Source organism: Sebastes fasciatus, chromosome 14 (genome assembly GCF_043250625.1).
Source record: "Sebastes fasciatus isolate fSebFas1 chromosome 14, fSebFas1.pri, whole genome shotgun sequence".
Classification (NCBI taxonomy): Eukaryota; Metazoa; Chordata; class Actinopteri; order Perciformes; family Sebastidae; genus Sebastes; species Sebastes fasciatus.
The window spans coordinates 26,638,506-26,655,761 of record NC_133808.1 but is presented as its reverse complement, the minus strand read 5'-3'; the positions used below and the strand labels follow the sequence as shown (position 1 = coordinate 26,655,761).

Sequence of the window (17,256 nt, the reverse complement as noted above, 5' to 3'; positions counted from 1 at the left end):
TTTTTAAGCTTTTTTGTTTGACTTGCATATATCAGGTAGCAGCAAAGATTGTTGCACATAATGTGACCACCAGGGTTGGAAATTAACTGTTTTTTGTCCACATGCCGCTAAATCTAGCAGCCACTCGATAGACTACCGTCGTTTTGTTTTTTTGACTGGTGAGTGAAGCAAATCTAGCGGCCACTTGCATATTTTTCCACCATTTGGCTGGTGGCTGGTGCTAATTTCCAACCCCGGTGACCACCCAGGCAGCCAGTTCACGGGAAGGATGCATTAGAAAAAATGGATTTATTTGATTTGGGTGCAATCTTTAACAACAAATCTGTTTAATGGACATTGATATACCAATATATATATATAATACTTGAATCACTTAAAAATGTGTTTTAAAGACAAGAGTTGATCATTGACAGGTGTGCTGTACAAGTGGCTGTTGAATAGACAAGTGGTTCTCAACCTTTTTTGTGTCAAGTATCCCTAAATTGATATACATTAGGTCATTTGATAAGATTTTGTTTCAGGGACCTGTGGAGAAATTGAAACCTATGATCATAAATAATCACTCTTGTGTGTCTTATTCACATTGGGCTCACTTCTATACTTAATTAAATGGTGAAAATGTACTATTTATTTTTCTCGGGACCCCCCTGGAACTCCCTCAAGGACCACTGGGGGTCCCCCGACCCCTGGTTAAGAACCACTGGAATAGATGATGCTGAAGGGTCCATGAGCAAATCATGGGTACTTAAATGTTAAGTGCATTTCAGCCAGTATTTCACCCCCTGCAGGTTGTTGGCTGTCATCACTCCTGTTAATCCTGTCCATTTAGAGAAGTGGTTTTTGATGTAATTGATGGGGACAAAATCTTCTTTGTAAAAATGTATCCAGAAGTTTATCTTATATAAGTCCAGTCTTCCAAAGCTGCAGTGTTATAAGTATGTGTTTTCACTGGGCAGTGTTTCCTGCAGTAAAGAGATGTCTAATTTTAGAAGATCTCTGCTCGATTTGTCCGACACAAGAAATCTAGTTTCCATAATCGAGTTAGGATATTAGAGTAACCTGATTTTCTCTGAGCTATTATTCCCGGAGAAACCATTTTGTAACTGGGTTTCTAATTGGCCTACACTCAAAATCAACAATCGATGGCAAACAGTGTCCTTTTCTGGGTTGGATTTATGGTTTAGAAAAACACTGAAATGCCTGCAATGACACAACACTTTTGTTGCTGTTCAGTATTTAGAAATGTTTTGTGGGTAAGCCACAATCAGACATTATTGTATGTATAGTATATACAGTATGAAAGCTTTTTGTCCTGTTGACCCCACTGTGAGGTCTCTCTGAATCAGAGCGACAGTTCAGTTTATAGAATTACATTAAGCTATATGGTCGCTGTGAGTAACTTGGCTAAAAGCCTGGAAAGTAAATGGAAAAAAAGTAATGATAATATAATACAATCTGACAGAAGGTGCCACTGACTCCTTTCACTGTTTCATCCTCTACAGCGCCGCCCGATAAGCCGGCTTCTCTTTGGCTCGGTGTGTTAGTAATTATCTGATTATTTCTGCAGAGCGCTGCCAGGGGCTGCGTTGCATTTCCACACTTTATTGAGATAAGCCTGGACTCAGCGTGCAAGCGTAGCAGAATGGGCTCCAGCTCGGCTGGACGATGACCAGGAAGAGGAGCAGCAGCTCCTACAGACATCTCTTGCTGCAGGACGAGAGCTGCCACACAGCGCCGTGAGGAGGAGGCAACACTCGAGGTAAGATGCACAACACACAGATTACATGTGAACCTGTGAGGTTATTTTAACCTCTTGATATCTGAACTATGAGAAGCATCTGTGCCACAGTTATCCTGATGAAACAGATGAATCTTCAGATGCAGCATCATCTTTTTGAGTGTGTAAGCAGTTTTTCAAAGATCCTATTGATTGCAATCCACATCTTTAATTAGTGTGTTCATTCATCTTGCTGAGGCTGCTTTTGTAATTTTATTAACAGAAATGAGTTAATTATCTTTGGCTATCGACACTTATTGTAAATCCCATGACAATCAGTGTGCATGAGTGCTTTTAAAAAGAAAATCTACTCATGCTTTTTAGATAACAGTTGAGTGAAATGTGTTTTTCTTTGCCTTATTTCTGGAATAAATACGTTTTCTGAAATATACAAACTGTAAGCAAGTGGAATTGCATCTGAAGTTAGTGAGATTTTCTTCTCCCCACCACAGACATTTTCAATATCTTAGTTGTTAAAAGAACAAGAGATTTAAAGCTTGAATAGGAGACTAGTAATCTGTGTTTTGCAGGATAGTGTCTAGAAGGGAACCCGCGAGATGGTTAGGGTTAGGCTAGGTCATCGGGGCAGCGAGTCTCGCAAGAGTTTTTGCAAGTTTTTAGTAGATCTCAGATCAGATTTCGCAACATGCAGGTTACCTTCTGGACACGCCCGTTCTGCAGTGCATGTAGAAAGCTTAAAATTGAAGCTAAAGGTTTCAGGGGTCTATTTATATACATTTGTCTGAAATAACTCCTCAGTACGTAATTGCATTAATCCCACCTGCTTTACATCCACCTGCTGCTTCTCTTCCACTCAGGGTTTGTTTGTTTGTGTTGTCAGGAGGGATTATAAATGCACATTCTCAAGCACAACAAGATATTGATCGTACTTATAAACGAGGCCTCAGATCAGATCTTTAGACAAAATATCATATTAGGAAAAAAAAGGGAATCTGAGTAAAACACGTTAAAGAAGTTTGTATTTTTCATCATTACGTTAAACTTGTTTAGATTTGTAACATTTGTTTGTTGTTGCAGGAAGAGAGGAGATGCTGACTCAGCTGGTTTTGGGATGGACTGCCTTGCTCAGCGGCCTCGAGCCGGCTGTTGCCTCGGTCACAACCAGTGAGTACAAACATGAGACTTTGAGATCAAACTACAGCATCCCATTAAACCAGCAGTGGAATGTAACTAAGTACATTTACTCAAGTACAGGACATTTATTATGTCTGTCTGTCTGTCTGTGAAGGATTTCTGTCCAGCAGAGACGGCAGCAGGTGGTCAGCGCCGAAATGTGAAGTCTTCTTCCCTCCTCCCCCACCTCCTCCACCTGCGTTTCCTACTGTCAAACGGAAAGCATTGCTGATGGTGACGACACACACACACACACACACACATCGAGAGTGAAGAGTGCATTCAAGTTCAGCTCAGTTAAATCTACTGTGTGTAGCATTCAGCAGCCTTAACTGCTTTTTTGGATAATGGCCAGAGTCTGAGCTTTTCAAATCCTCCACATGGGGGCATTTAAAATATGGTAACAACTGTTTTGCCTTTAACTCTTCAGGTTGACATAACAGAACACATCACAGGAGCCAAAGGGGAAAAGGTACGACACACCTCCGTTATGAATTCTGCTTCTTTTTGGGACCATAAAACAAAAAATGTGTTATTTAATTAATTGGATGTGTAATGTAAACTAGTAGTAGCACTGTAACAGTTTATCACAGAACAACTGTGTTTTTTATGAGCTCTTTGCTGCACACTTTAATAGTGTTTATGTTTAAAGGGCTGCAGAGGACCCAGAGGACCCATGGTACCGTATAACACTCATAATCACACACACATAAAATGCATTTAACCTCATCTTTCTGGATGTGTGAGCATGGAGCGTTTCTCTGCAACAAAATGAAAAGTCATGCTGTGTCAAACTGCTGTGTGTGTTTTAGGGCCGACCAGGTGTGACGGGTCCAGAGGCAGAACCTGGAACGCAAGGAGTCATGGGACAGCTAGGTCAAAAGGTCACAGAACGACCATCAACGTCCATCAAACCACCAGCTATCATACTCTAACATTCAGTGTTCTCGCATGTAAAAGACAACTTATAAACGTGATAAAACCTTCTCTGTTAATAGAAAGTCCTGCAAACTTCAGGAAAGAAAACTGAACTTAGAATCTGAAAATTTTAAATCAGTCATCCAATCGGCGGCCCTTTTTCTAGTGTTGTAAAAAAATAGTGTTGAAGTCTTACCAAAGTGAGTTGTTAGTTGGCAGATTAAAGTGTTTTACAGGAACACAGACATTATTTTAGAATTTTTACATTGGAAAGCAGCACATTAATCTTGAATCTCAGGTTTCCCAGAAGCTGCACTCTGGACTGTCGAAGCTGCAGTTCATATTCATCCTCTGGCCCACAAAGACTTTTTACAATGTGCATCCATTACAGAAAATAAACAAACTAACTGCACAAATATAGAGCTACGAGGAAAATCTCCCCCTCTATTTGGATGATCACAGTTTGATCCAGTGGGTGCAGTATATTTCAAAAGTCATAAACTATCCGTGCCAAATCACATTTGAGTCCTCCACATTTACAGTTCTCTTTCAGTACCGTTGTGATTAGTTTTATTATTATTATTATTGTATGTGGCAAAACAATGTGTATTTACATTAATTCATTCTAACATAACAAGACTTTACATGCTGTGATGTTTCTGTTTCCACAGGGAGAGAAGGGTGAGAGAGGCTGGAGGGGCCTGTATGGAGACATAGGAACTCCCGGGATGATAAAGGTACATCGTAGCTGTAGTTTTCCATGTAGTAAACCTCTTTAACCTCTTTAAGAACATGTAAAATCCAGTATTATGGAAGTTTACCAGTATTATTTACCATCTCATCTGCTGTTCAATTTAGAACTAATCTTTTGCACACATAAAAGTAGTAGGTAGTGGGAAAATGATAGAACTAATAATGCTTATGTGTTTATTTACAGGGCAGTAAGGGACGTAAGGGATTCAGGGTGAGTGACAGTAAAGCTTCTGTTTGTTTTATACACTTTGAACACTGCTGGCTTATGATCACATCACCACTTATTTCTCATCTTCTTTATTTATTTCTATCTCTCCATCAGGGTGATAAAGGTGTGAGAGGAAACAGAGGACGCGGTGGGGAGACGGTGAGGAAAACTTTTCTTTCATTTGCTAGAAATAAGGACATAATTGTAGGAATGAATGAAACAGTTTGATCCGGTCGACGTGTGTGTGTCTTCAGGGTGAGCATGGCGTCGCTGCAGCGTCAGGAGAGAAGGTAGACCGGCTGACATATTAAACATTAAGTCTAAAAATAAAAGTGAGTTATGAATGTAAGTAAAGCTGTGAAGACATGCTAGTCTGTGCTGTGCTGTTCCAGGGCGACCCGGGCCAGTGGGGAGATGCAGGGTGGAGGGGTGAGCAAGGGACCAGAGGAAAGCCAGGAGGCAGAGGATCCCTGGTAGGTGGAAGCATTATACAAATAGATATGTGTGTATATACAGTATATGTATATATATATATATATATATATAGAGGGCTGACAAGAAGCAATGCTTCTGGCCAATGTTATAATAGTTTAGCTTTTATTTTATTTTAGTTTTGACTTTTTGATTTAGTTTATTTTCAGTTTTTCAGAAAGGTTTAGTTTTAGTTTTTATATTTAGTTTTACAGTAGTTTTAGTTTGTTTTTGTTAGGGCCAGGTGTAATGTCTCATAAGTAGCTTCATACAAAATACATGGTTGGAGAACTGAGTAGGAACGGCCATAATGTTTAATCTTCGCACTACTTTAGTGAAGCACCATAGCACCATCTCCTGGAAGGTCAAGTCTGTTCAGTTTCTGTGGTTCAACGTCACGAGAGGTGACGGAAATTCATGCTGTTTCCTTCTTTCGGTAGTGAGATATTAAAGCTGAGAAAAACTAAAACTGAAATGAATTTGTGTTCATTTATATTTCATCTGTATTAGTTTTTAACTCTGCAATATCGTTTCAGTTAAAGGATATAGTTTTTATTTAGTTTCAGTTTACTAAAAATATTTCTTCACTGCTTATTTTCCTTTTTCGTTTCAGTTTTAGTCCACTGTAATAAACCTATTTCTAGCAGTAAACTCACAGTTTAATCAAAATGATCCTGCTAGTTTGTCATCTATAACTCTGCATCTCTAATACTGCAGTTTGATTATTACTGTAATTCAAGACTCGTTAAATGATGCATGTGCTACATTTTCAATGGTTAAAATGTTTGGATTATTATTATTGTTATTATAGTTATTATTATTTAACATTATACTGTAGAGAACAAAGCTGGGTGTCAGAGGTTGGCATCTGATTGTTTGGTCAATCAATTATTCAATGAATAAAATAAATCATTGTGTGCAGGGGCTGAAAGGATCTCGTGGACTAACAGGACAGCGGGGTCATTCTGGTTCTGGAGGACTGTCTGGTCGGACTGGAGAGCCTGGACTACCCGGACAAGGTGCGTCACGGCAGGAAGGTTACAGATTAACCGCAAATATGACTCTGATTCTACATCATACAGCAACCAGAACTCAAGACCCAGGTTTATGCAGTGGTGCTTGGGAACTTTACCCGCAATCAATTAAAACAAGATCTGAAATAAGGCCTTTGAACCGCCTAGTTTAACATGACTTTTGCAGATTACTCCATGTATAAGGTGCACTGTAAGAGAATGACATCATCCTAGTTCACTTCTGATTAATGTTCTCTGTTAAAAGGAGAAACTTAGAGCAGCAGTTAAGTGAATATGTCGTCATACAGTACTGATGGTGTTGTACAGGTCAGCTGTGTTGTTAATGAGACCTCCTTGTGTCGTAGTGTACGTCCTACCAGGCCTGCAGGGAGCCTCGGGAGTCCGAGGTCCTTCAGCCACATGCAACTGTTCACAGGTTCAAACCCCGAAACGACGGTTGGACAGAATTCAGACGGTCAGTGTCTCACACACAAACTGCTGAATGATCTTTAAACAGATTTTTATTTCCACTGATTACATTGTAGTGAATGTTGTGTTATAATCTCCCCTTTAAGCTTAATGTTCCCCTTTGTAAATAGCTGTTAGTTTTGGAGTCAGGGAGTGGCCATTGAGAGAATAAATGAATAAACTGAGGCCACGATTTATTAATTTGTGTGCATGAGATAAATGTATATACAGAGAGCAGCTCAGCCTTTCTCCCTAAAGCATGAAGTACAGTGCACCTGCTTCAAGTAGGCCTACATACACCCACCAGTAACAATATGCTGAAAGGTTATTATGGGATTTTTGCCCAATGATGCCACAAACATTCTGCCCACTGCAGGTTTAATTATTTAATTCGGTGCTTTACAAGAATGAAAAAAAAAAAGATTTTCATATGTTCATTGTGTAAAACAGGCTTCTTTCTGTCTCTCCAGATCTTCATCGCAGACGGAGAGAAACAGATGAGGAGGCTGCGGGGGGAGAACGTGATGGTGCTGCGGACAGACAGGAAAGCTCTGTACATCTACTCTGAATCTCAGTGGATCAACGTGCTGGTAAGTACTGCTATAAACACCAGGATGGAATCACCACAAGAACAGTTGTAAAGTTATATAAATAAATAAGTATCTCCCCATTAACTGGTTAACGAATCACACTAATGTACAAGTGGACATGGTGAACGTGTAGTTATCAGATCTCTTTATCCTCATGACCTGTTACTCTTTCTGTTTTCATGCTGCTTCCTATATGGACCAGGAGGACCCCAGACACTGACCCCACTCCATTCAACGCAGGCTGAAGTGCCCTTAAGCAAGATCCTTAACCCCGACTCCTCTGTTGGAGTGGAGCTGCTCCGACTGTGGTCGTACTGGAAGCCTCCAGATGTGAATGTGTGTAACTTATTGAGATCAGCGTTCTGAAAATCTACCCATGTAAGATAAAAGTGGGCCTTTCCTCTGTACAGCTCCTCTAACATTTATTATTACTTATTGCAATTTCAGTGAGTCTTTAACTTCAGCATTTGCTCTTATATGATTTAAACATGCATGTGTATTGTTCCAACACATTATTACATTTAAACAATCCTCATCCATAGTGTTCCTCTTTGGTAACACACTTAAATTAACTATTTTTCCATTGTTATATTTTCCTCTTGTGAATAGTTTAATTTCATGAAACTAAAAAGCATTATTTATTTAATGTATCGCCCAGTATACTGTATGCTGCTGCTGTGATTCAGCTCCCAGAGAAAGATTAATAAAAATCAGATTGACTGTCTCTTACATTGATGTCTGAGTTTTGTGTTTTCTGTTGCCATCTTTCTTTCAATTCAGTGTGTGTGAATGCAATAGAGAATCATTTTACACATCTTTAAACAAAGTAAGTTAGTAAGTAAAGCTTTATTTATATAGCACCTTTTAAAACGCACTGTTACAAAGTGCTTTACACACACACAAATAAAACATTGACAACAACAATGAGAGAAACCAGAGAATAATTACAATATGTAATACTACTATATATACTACTATATACTACTATATAGTAGTATATATATATATATATAATTAAGTTTACTGAATACTGTACTTAAGTACAATTATGAGGTACTTGCTCTTTATTTAAGTATATCCAATTTATGCTACTTTATGCTTCTACTCCATACTAAACTATGACTTTTTTGACAAACTATTCTATGAGCTTTCTACCATAAAATACTATGACTTTTTAATTACTTTTTTACATTCCATACTGTCTTTTTTATGACATACTATACTATGTCTTTTTTTTTTTACATACTAAACTATGTCTTTTTTTGACATACTATAATGTGTCTTTTTAATGACATACTATACTATGTCTTTTTTTATTATTTTTCTTGACATACAATACTATGACTTTTTTTAAAAACATTTTATTAAAAAAAGTCATGGTATAGTATGTAAAAAAATTTATGAAAAAAAGTCATAGTATGTAAAAATTTTTATGAAAAAACGTCAGTTTAGAAAGTCAAAAATGTTATTACAAAAAGTCATAGTATAGTATGTCGAAAAATTTCATGAAAAAAGTCATTGTACAGTATGTCAAAATTTTATCAGAAAAGTCATAGTATAGTATGTCAAATTTTCATTAGAAAAGTCATAGCAGAGTATGTCGAAAAATGTCATGAAAAAAAATCATAGTATTTCATGTCGAAGAATTTCATGAAAAAAGTCATAGTATAGTATGTCGAAAAATGTTATAAAAAATCATAGTGTAGCATGTCGAAAAAAAAGAGCCGCATGTGGCTCCGGAGCCTCAGGTTGCTGACCCCTGTACTATACTATGACTTTTTTTCATACAATTTTTCGACATACTATACTATGATGTTTTTTCCTGCTAGTCCCAACCCAAAGTTCCTGTTCGGCTCATACATTATCTTGTGTGAGGCATATTTTCGGTGCCTCACACAAGTCTTTACTGAGAATGACACAATAAGTCTGACTGACCTTTGTAACATGTAATCCTCTGCTTCATATGGCGCCTTCAAGTGTCCACACTTTCATCCATCCATTTTCTCCCGTTTATCTGGGCCGGGTCGCGGGGGCAGCAGGCTTAGCAGGTTTAGCAGGGAATTCCAGACGTCCCTCTATCCAGCAACGTTTTCCAGCTCTTCCTGGGGGACCCGAGGCGTTAAGGCTGAGCCCAGCAAACCTATGAAGGAAACTCATTTCGTCCGCTTGTGTCCGCGATCTCATTCTTTCGGTCACTACCCAAAGCCCGTGACCATCGGTTAGGGTTGGAACGTAGATGGACTGGTAAATCGAGAGCTTTGCCTTTCAGCTCAGCTCCCTCTTCACCACGACGGTCCGGTACGGTGCCCACATAACTGCAGAAGCCCCACCGAACTGCCTGTCCATCTCCCGCTCCATTTTACCCTCACTGGTGAACCCCGAGATACTTGACCTCCACACTTTTCAATGCCCAAATTTCCAGGCCTGGAACGATCAAATTAGACCTGTGTAAAAACTCTAGAAGCTGCACTTCGGTTTGACTCATTTCTCATTTATTTTAAATGCAACAGCAGGTTTGACACCAATAGCAGCCATAAGCTCTGCTGGGTGTCCTTGAGCAAGACATTTCAAGACATTGATCAGTTTTAAACTGTATGTTGTTCTTGGGTTTGTCACTGAAATACACCATGATGTAGGCCAAGTGATAATTTTCCTGCAGGGCAGTGGGCATAGGAAGTACTACTCTCGGGCGAATTCTCCCCTCCAACAATATCACAAAACAGATTTGATGTTAAAATTAATTGAAATAGTTTTTTAACCATAATAATTATACATTCAAATACTTCAAAAACAAACGATTGCACATTAAAAATCAAAACTGGAGTAGTAATATCAAATATTTGGCATCTGTGCTGTTGCACTGGTGGTGACATGTCATGCAAATAATTTTAATATACTGCAGCGGAGATAAAAAAAACAAAACAGGAAGGTAGAAATAGACCTAAGTTCAGCTGCACATAAAATCTAAAAACCTATGACCAGAAATTGTATTTAGAAAGCCTTAATCAGCTGATCTGGACAGTTTTTTTCTTTAAAATGAAAGTTTCTGTAACAGTAGGAGTGTAGAAGACTAGCTAACTATTTAACTGACTGAGTTATTCAACTGGATATCTAATCTGATGTAGCTGCCCCACTGAAACATACTATTGTGACTATTTGCTGACTAACAGACGACATTTTTTTCAAACATGTTGCTAAAACAGGAATCCTACCTGTCTGACATTATGTACTGACTCACTAGATAGCTAATCCCCAAAGTGATTCAGGGTGTATCCGTAATGCATCTTTCTCTAAGTGGTGCCACTGTTTTTAGGGTGCTTACAGCCGCCTCCTGGCACAAAAGCGCTCTTCCTTTTCTTCGTGTGCTTAACCTTAAGTGTTTGGAATTTCCAAGCACTTAAGGTTAATGTCAGTAAGGTCAGAAAGTAGTTTCCTCCCATATTTTAAATCATTTTGTCCTAACCATAGTCCAAAACCCTAAATAAAACCAGTAAATATTAATATTTAAGATGCTGCAACCAGTGCATTCTTGACATTTTTTTTGCTATAAACGTAACTTAAATATTTATAAAAACTTGTTGCAGATTAATCATGATTTCAACATTAAAACATCAACTTAAAATCTAGTTGAAATTTGGCTAAAACATTTAAAGAGGCTTCTTGTTTGTCACTTGTTAAAACACCTAGCACAGTAGAGGAGGCTGGAGCTTAAAGTTACAACAAACAGTGTTATTGTTCACAACTGCAGAAACAGAAGCTAAACACGGACATTATCCCAAAGTTAGAAATAAGAAGCGGGATATGGGAGCTCATGAGGGTTACAACTGTAAAGAACTTGATAGGAGACTCCTGTAATTGCCTGAAGCCTCTAGGCATGGTCTTTGCTGCCCACAATATCTTTTTTGATACTACTACTACTACTTCCTCCCAGGCTTCCTACTATTTTGTCCAAATTCAGATTTTCTGGCTGCAGTATTTGACAAAGATGGCAGTGTGTGTGAATCGTAAACCTAAACTCCAAGCCTCAAAATGTCAGAAAGCTAATGGTTGACATCACAGAAGTTACAGTCGAGGGTGCGCGAGGGTATGATGTTACCACACACCTGTGAGCAGTTTGAGCATTTAGTTTTTTTCAGGCACTTGTTCCCAGGGCATCCCTTGGGCTTCTCTGATCATTTAAGATGCTTTAAGTGGACACAGAATAACTAACTGGAAAAGTGACTGACCAGTCGTTAAGATGACAAACAACAAGTGATTGGTTTATTAACTAGCAAATTGACCTTCTTTCAGACATTGTAGCCCATTAAGCTGCGTGGTTTAATAGCTATCAAAGACTTACCTGACGGACTGACTGCAAAGCTGACTGATCTTCATCAGTACAGAATAGAGTCTGTTTAAAAAGGTCTGTCATCAAAATGTGTCCAAGTTGGTTTGATGTCGCTGACTGACTGACTTGCTAAGGCTGAGCTCAGATTAAAGGAGGCTCTGGTTGAGTGTCTGCGGGACAGTCCTGATAATCCAAAACTGATTGATATTAACAAATTTAAATCCGGATGAGTTATTAAGACAGCTGAGATTAAGGGAAGGCAGGTCTAAATGTGCAAGTGATGTCCTGATGGCCTCCAAGACATCTACCTTTACAAAGGGAAGGGAAAACGTGAGAACAACTGGTCTAATAACGTACTTTGACGCAATGTGATTTCAAAACGCCTGTAATCTGAGCACAGCCTTACTACTACTGATTCTCTAGATGACTTACAAGTATTTGTTCAATCAGTGTGCATTTAAGTATGAAGTCTTACAGAGAGGCGAAGTCCTGCCCCTTCCGGTGGACCATGAACGCTAGTAAACGCCGAGATACAAATAGTTTTTTGATCCTGTTTGAATTGCGCCATGAATCACACGACGTTTGTCTATTTAAAACATCATTTTTCAAGTCAAGAAAGTCACAGTTTGTTGTAAAACTGTTGAAGTTTAAGACCCAAAAGTTGCGTAAGTGACGTCTCTCTCTCTGAAGCTACAATGTCTGTGTGTTTCATACTGGGATGTACTTGCACCAGCAACGGGTCTCACTTGTTCTTTCTCTGCCTGGCAGATAAAAAGACCAGGAGTCGCTGGATAAAACAGGTAAGGTAACATTTCATCTGTGCGTTGAACATAGCTAAGTTAGCTAGTGTTGGTGATGTTTATTGTGTTAGACGAGAGATGTAGTTCACGGAGTGGTTTCACACAAAACTAAATGATACTACGACAAACTGTGACTTTTTTGATATGCAAAGTTAGGTTTTAAATTGACAAACATCATATGTGTGATTCATGGCGCAATTCAAACAGGATAAAAATTATTTGTCTCTCGCCGTTGACTACCGTACACATTTTTTCCAAAATAAGGTCCCACCGGAAGGACTTCGCCTCTCTACATCCTGCGGGAGTCACCAACCAATCAGCCATGAATCTCTACATTTAAAGAACTATGATCCGATGAAATGATCCAAATATAAACTCAGTGGAACTAGATTGGTAACTCAGATTTTGAGAATACAGACCCATGTCCAGTCAAACTCATTCTTTTTTTAACACTTCTTAAAAACTTAAAATAATTATAATAATAATATCTTTCCAGTATTAAATAATCTTATATAAAAACACACACAAAAAGTTTGAAATAAATGGCAATGCTCCCCCAACCCCCACCCCCCCTAGTTCACGACATACATTTCTGTACACATCATCCCACTTTCGCATCTCTTTTTCCTTCCGTTGATCCCTCATCGGTAACGTTACTTCCATTGCCACGGCTCCATGCAGTACCAGTTATTGTGCAGCAAATTGTCTCTGTTGCTGTTGTCGTTCAAGTCTTGTCTTTTGTATATTTCAATGCAAAGCTGCACAGACATTGTGAAAAAAGCTTGATAGGTGATTCTTCTGGCTTGCTTGTATACAGATATATATATACATATATATATTTTTACTCATGTCATCGGGTTAAACATGTATCGGTAATGATAGTAATAATGAGGATAATAGGAACAATCATAATCTGAGATTAAGAGTAGGAAAGACGGCTTGCTACTTGCTCGGAATCCAAGGGGTGGATGGTTTAGGATGAGGAGAGACGGACAAGTCAAGACAGACATTGATTTTTTCTTCTCTGCATGAGACCTAAATAGTCAGTTTTTTAGGCTCCACCCAGTGTCCCTACCAGTCACTGGTCAGTTTGGTGCTTTGGTCCCGTTTTGGAGGAGCGGGAGGTGGGCCTCGCCGCAGCGTTGCATAGCCTGAGATGTTGGCATGTTTGGTGGAGTGGGAGTGCGTGTGGTGGCGAGACAAAGTTTGGGAGTGTCCTCGCATACCCTGCTGCTGCTGCAGGAGGAGCTCAGGGGGAGGAGGCGGTAGGAGCGCCATGTCGTCCATGGTGCCCACGGGCTCCATCTTAGAGGAGGACATGAGGTGGGAGGACGTGAGTGAGCCATGGCGAGACACCGACTTCCTCTTAAGGGTACGGTTGAGGTCTTCCAGGAAGTGGGGCTTTAGTGCCAGGGAGCTCGGCCCAGGTGATTTCGGGGAGGTGGGGGGGATGGGAGATGGAGAAGAGGAATATAAGGACAGGGAGGGAGGTGGGGTCTGAGACAGAGGAGGCGGCGAGAGGGGCATTGTATTGTCATACTGGGTCGTGTTGCTGGTCCGCCGGTTCAGCGTTGGGGGAAGGACTGCCCCCTTTTTCAGTGAACCTTGTTTCCATGACGACGACGACAAGGAGGAGGGTGCTGACTGTTGAGGTGGCTGCATCTGAGGCTGCGGGTTCACCACGGCGACCTTCGGGGGGTGATGGAACTCTGACGGGTGGGGAGGAGGAGGGAAAAGCTCAAAGTCACTGGGGGGAGGCGGGAAGTAGTCGGGTGATGAGTCGATGTGAGCAGGCTGGGAGGGGGGAGGTGGGGGAAGAGGGGATGGGAACTCAGAGGGCTGATGGTGCTGGCCTGTTTGCAACCCCTGGAGTGCCAGAGGGAGGTTCGCCAAGTTCAGCTTCCCCGGCTTAGGAAGCGGAGCAGGAAGCGCGGAGGAATCTTTTGAAGGAGATCCAGTCGCTGACGAGGAGCTGGACGAGGTTCCCGTTTGAGGAGTTTGGCCAAATTTGTTGACCAGACTCTCCACCTTCTTTGGCCTCTCATCCTGGGTCTCGGCTGATGAGCCACACCGGATGGAGGAGGCTCTCTGTGGGGCTGGTGGAGGCCCCCGCTTGTTGGATCCTGTGGACGAGGTGGAAGGCGACTTCTTTATGGGGGATGAAGAAGGAGGAAAATCTCCCAGGGAGCTATCAGGAGGAGGCGGGGGGAACTCTGGGGACTGTGGAGCCACAACGCCTCCTGGCTGCCACTTTGGTTTGGCCTTTACCGCTGGAGGAGACTGAGGAGCACTGAACTTAGATCCTTCCATGGAGTTGGAGGCGGGCAGAGAGGAAGGGGCAGAGTTTCCTGGGAACTGATTGACAATCTGTTTGACCAAAGAGGAGGTAGCGGCCGCGATGGAGACGGCAGAAGAGGAAGAGGAGGGAGAGAGGCTGAGGTTTTTGGAGGAGAGGCTGTGCTGCTTTGGCAGAGTGGGAGGTGGCTGATTTGGGGAATGTCCTGTTGAGAAACTCTGCTGCTTTTTGACTGGCCCGTGGCCGCCAAAGGGCTGTGTTGGTGACACAGGAGAGAGGGCAATCGGGAGGGAAGAAGGACCCGAGGGTTTGCGAGCAGTTTGAGGGGGAAAACCACCAGTGAAGGTTTTGGGAGGCGCAGGAGGGGGCGCATTGGGGGACGTAGGCCGGAGAATTTGCAGGGATGTTGGAGGAGAAAGCTCAGCCAGAGGTGGAGGAGGAGGAGAATGATCCTCACACATATCCTCACACGTGAAGTCGTACACCATGTGAGGAAACTTGTGAGACAGGAACTGCTGGAGGCCACTGTTGGAGAGGTGAGAGGAGTCGAGAATGGGGTCTGGAAGGGGAGGCAGAGGTAACCCATTGGCCTCCAGGCTCTCGGGTGGAGGAGGCGGGAGATAGGAGGGCTCCTGCACATCCTCCTCCAGCGGGGGTGGCGGTGGGAGAGCACAGGGGCTTGATGGACCAAATTTCAGCGCGGCCATGGCTGAGCCAGGGGCAGGCGTCGTGGGTGGAGGAGGAGGGGGAGGAGATGGCGGTAGTGGAGGGGAGGTGCTGTAAGCAGCTGGGAGGGTATTGTAGTTGGATTTGGTAGACTGGATTGGAAGGGAAAGTGGGGCGGCTCCTGCCTGCTGTGTCCTGGACTGGTTCTGGCCCTGCAGACGAGCCAGCGTGCTGTACTTGATGTATGAGGGGGTAGTTGATTGCTGATGGGTCACAGTTGCGATGGGGGGAGGAGGCGGCGGAGGTGGAGAGGGCGGTGACGGAGAGGAATCCTCAGATTGGACGAGGTCGTCGGTGTAGCTGGTCCGAGCGGATGAGGTCAGGGGCTGGGGGGAGAGGATCTGGACGGGGATGGGCCTACTGATAGGGTCGATCCTCATCATCTGGAGAGAGAAATGGAGAAGAGGGGGCATAGCGGGAGGGAAATGGGTAGAAAAGGAGGTGAAGATACAAGAGATGGGGGGCGTTGGGAGGGAGGAAGAAAAAACTAATTTACAACATGTAACACACAACTCTACTATTGTCATGTTTCTGAAACCAAACAATCCAAGACAAGATGCAACTAATCAAACAGCAAACCAATGCAGTCTGAGAACACACAGCTATTGAAACTCCAAGCACATTGCAACATTGAATAAGGTCAATTATAGTCAGAACACAAAACCTTCTCACCCATCTGCTGTCTTACAATATCACCCTGTGGATGGACTTTATATTTATTAGAGCTTTGTTTTTTTTCATCCTCAGCCACGAGGAATCTGAGGGAGATACTGTGGATCGACTAAGGTCAGTCAATCTATCATTTTCTTAACTTAATGCTTAATTGGTTTTAAATGTTGTCAAACATATTCTGAACTGATCCTAAACTCTGGGGGGCTGTTTCTGTTATTAGCTTAGCTGCAAGGTTGAGGATGGTTTTAAACCTGTGTTGTCTGGAACAAAATCACTTGGGCTGTATTCAAAACTGCATACTATACTAGTAGAACGTACTGATTTGGCCAAAATGTAACATGTAGTATGCAAACAAAAGCAAAATCTCCAGTATGGAAAAAATCTCCAGTATGTATTGGACCAGTCTACCATGCCTACCGTATCCCACAATGCAAAGCACTGGAACGGTACAGTCTACGGCCACAACACAGCAGCCAAAAAACGGCTCGTTTTTTAAATTTTTTGTAGCTATTTCATCACTAAATTCACTTCTGAAAATTTTGGAGGCGAGAAATCAACTGTGTAGATTTTGAATATTGACAGTTTGACGATATTATATGGCGAATTGAACATCTGGAGTTTAGAATCTCTACAAACTGCCGTGATAGCTAGCCAGCGCTTACCGGGGTCGCTAGCCTCAAGAGACCAGTCTCGTAGACAAGAGGCTTCTATTTCCTCGTTGACGGATAGTTTGTTTAAATATCACAACACAAATTTCCATCATAAAATTAACGGGAACCTGTGGTTATCTGCCTTTTTGGACTTGGGGCAGCGACGTACATGAAACCTGCCTTGGCGGAGGTCTGCGCTCTCCGAGTGCACTTCTAGTTAAAGTAGTGCGATAAGACAGATTCAAACTTGGTTCACAGACGGCTCACTTCAAAGCATCAACACAAACATCTTAGTGTTTTAAAGGCTGCAGTCAAACTGTTAACATGCCTGGTTACATCACTTCCTGTCTAACCTCCACTCCCTCCTCCTCCTGCACAAAGAGGAACTGGAATACGACCCTTCACCTTTGACCGCTGGCAGGGAAGCAGAGGGGGAATATGGGAAATGTAGTC

The 17,256-nt window shown here is 41.8% G+C and overlaps 2 protein-coding genes across 7 annotated transcripts in view; one reads left to right on the top strand and one right to left on the bottom strand.

Annotated features, from left to right (window-relative positions):
• The first annotated feature begins 112 nt into the window (after positions 1-112).
• On the top strand, positions 113-7,568 carry LOC141781747 (uncharacterized). 2 transcript variants are annotated; one of them, XM_074657553.1, is made up of 15 exons: positions 113-1,759; positions 2,820-2,902; positions 3,027-3,145; positions 3,342-3,383; positions 3,564-3,590; positions 3,724-3,795; positions 4,501-4,566; positions 4,767-4,793; positions 4,905-4,949; positions 5,045-5,080; positions 5,183-5,263; positions 6,184-6,280; positions 6,640-6,749; positions 7,213-7,332; positions 7,535-7,568. In XM_074657553.1, exons 2-15 carry the CDS (start codon positions 2,827-2,829, stop codon positions 7,550-7,552), a joined length of 936 nt encoding a protein of 311 aa, XP_074513654.1. In that variant the 5' UTR covers positions 113-1,759; positions 2,820-2,826; the 3' UTR covers positions 7,553-7,568. The 2 variants fall into 2 exon arrangements, with proteins under 2 accessions (XP_074513654.1, XP_074513653.1); XM_074657552.1 differs by having other exon boundaries at positions 2,816-2,902.
• Positions 7,569-9,802: 2,234 nt separating this feature from the next.
• Positions 9,803-17,256, bottom strand: part of raph1a (Ras association (RalGDS/AF-6) and pleckstrin homology domains 1a) — a 69,082-nt gene continuing 61,628 nt past the window's right edge. For all 5 annotated transcript variants that reach the window (XM_074657546.1, XM_074657549.1, XM_074657548.1 and 2 more), the window contains one exon: positions 9,803-15,864. In XM_074657546.1, coding sequence (XP_074513647.1) covers positions 13,531-15,864 — 2,334 coding nt within the window. In that variant the 3' untranslated portion in view covers positions 9,803-13,530. The remainder of the gene's footprint in view (positions 15,865-17,256) is intronic.

Bases quoted from the DNA above. Each gene is read 5' to 3' on its own strand.
- LOC141781747 (XM_074657553.1), top strand. From the start codon at position 2,827: ATGCTGACTCAGCTGGTTTTGGGATGGACTGCCTTGCTCAGCGGCCTC. The intron at 3,591-3,723 runs GTACCGTATAAC...TGTGTGTTTTAG, and splicing joins GAGGACCCAGAGGACCCATG to GGCCGACCAGGTGTGACGGG. The intron at 5,081-5,182 runs GTAGACCGGCTG...GTGCTGTTCCAG, and splicing joins CTGCAGCGTCAGGAGAGAAG to GGCGACCCGGGCCAGTGGGG.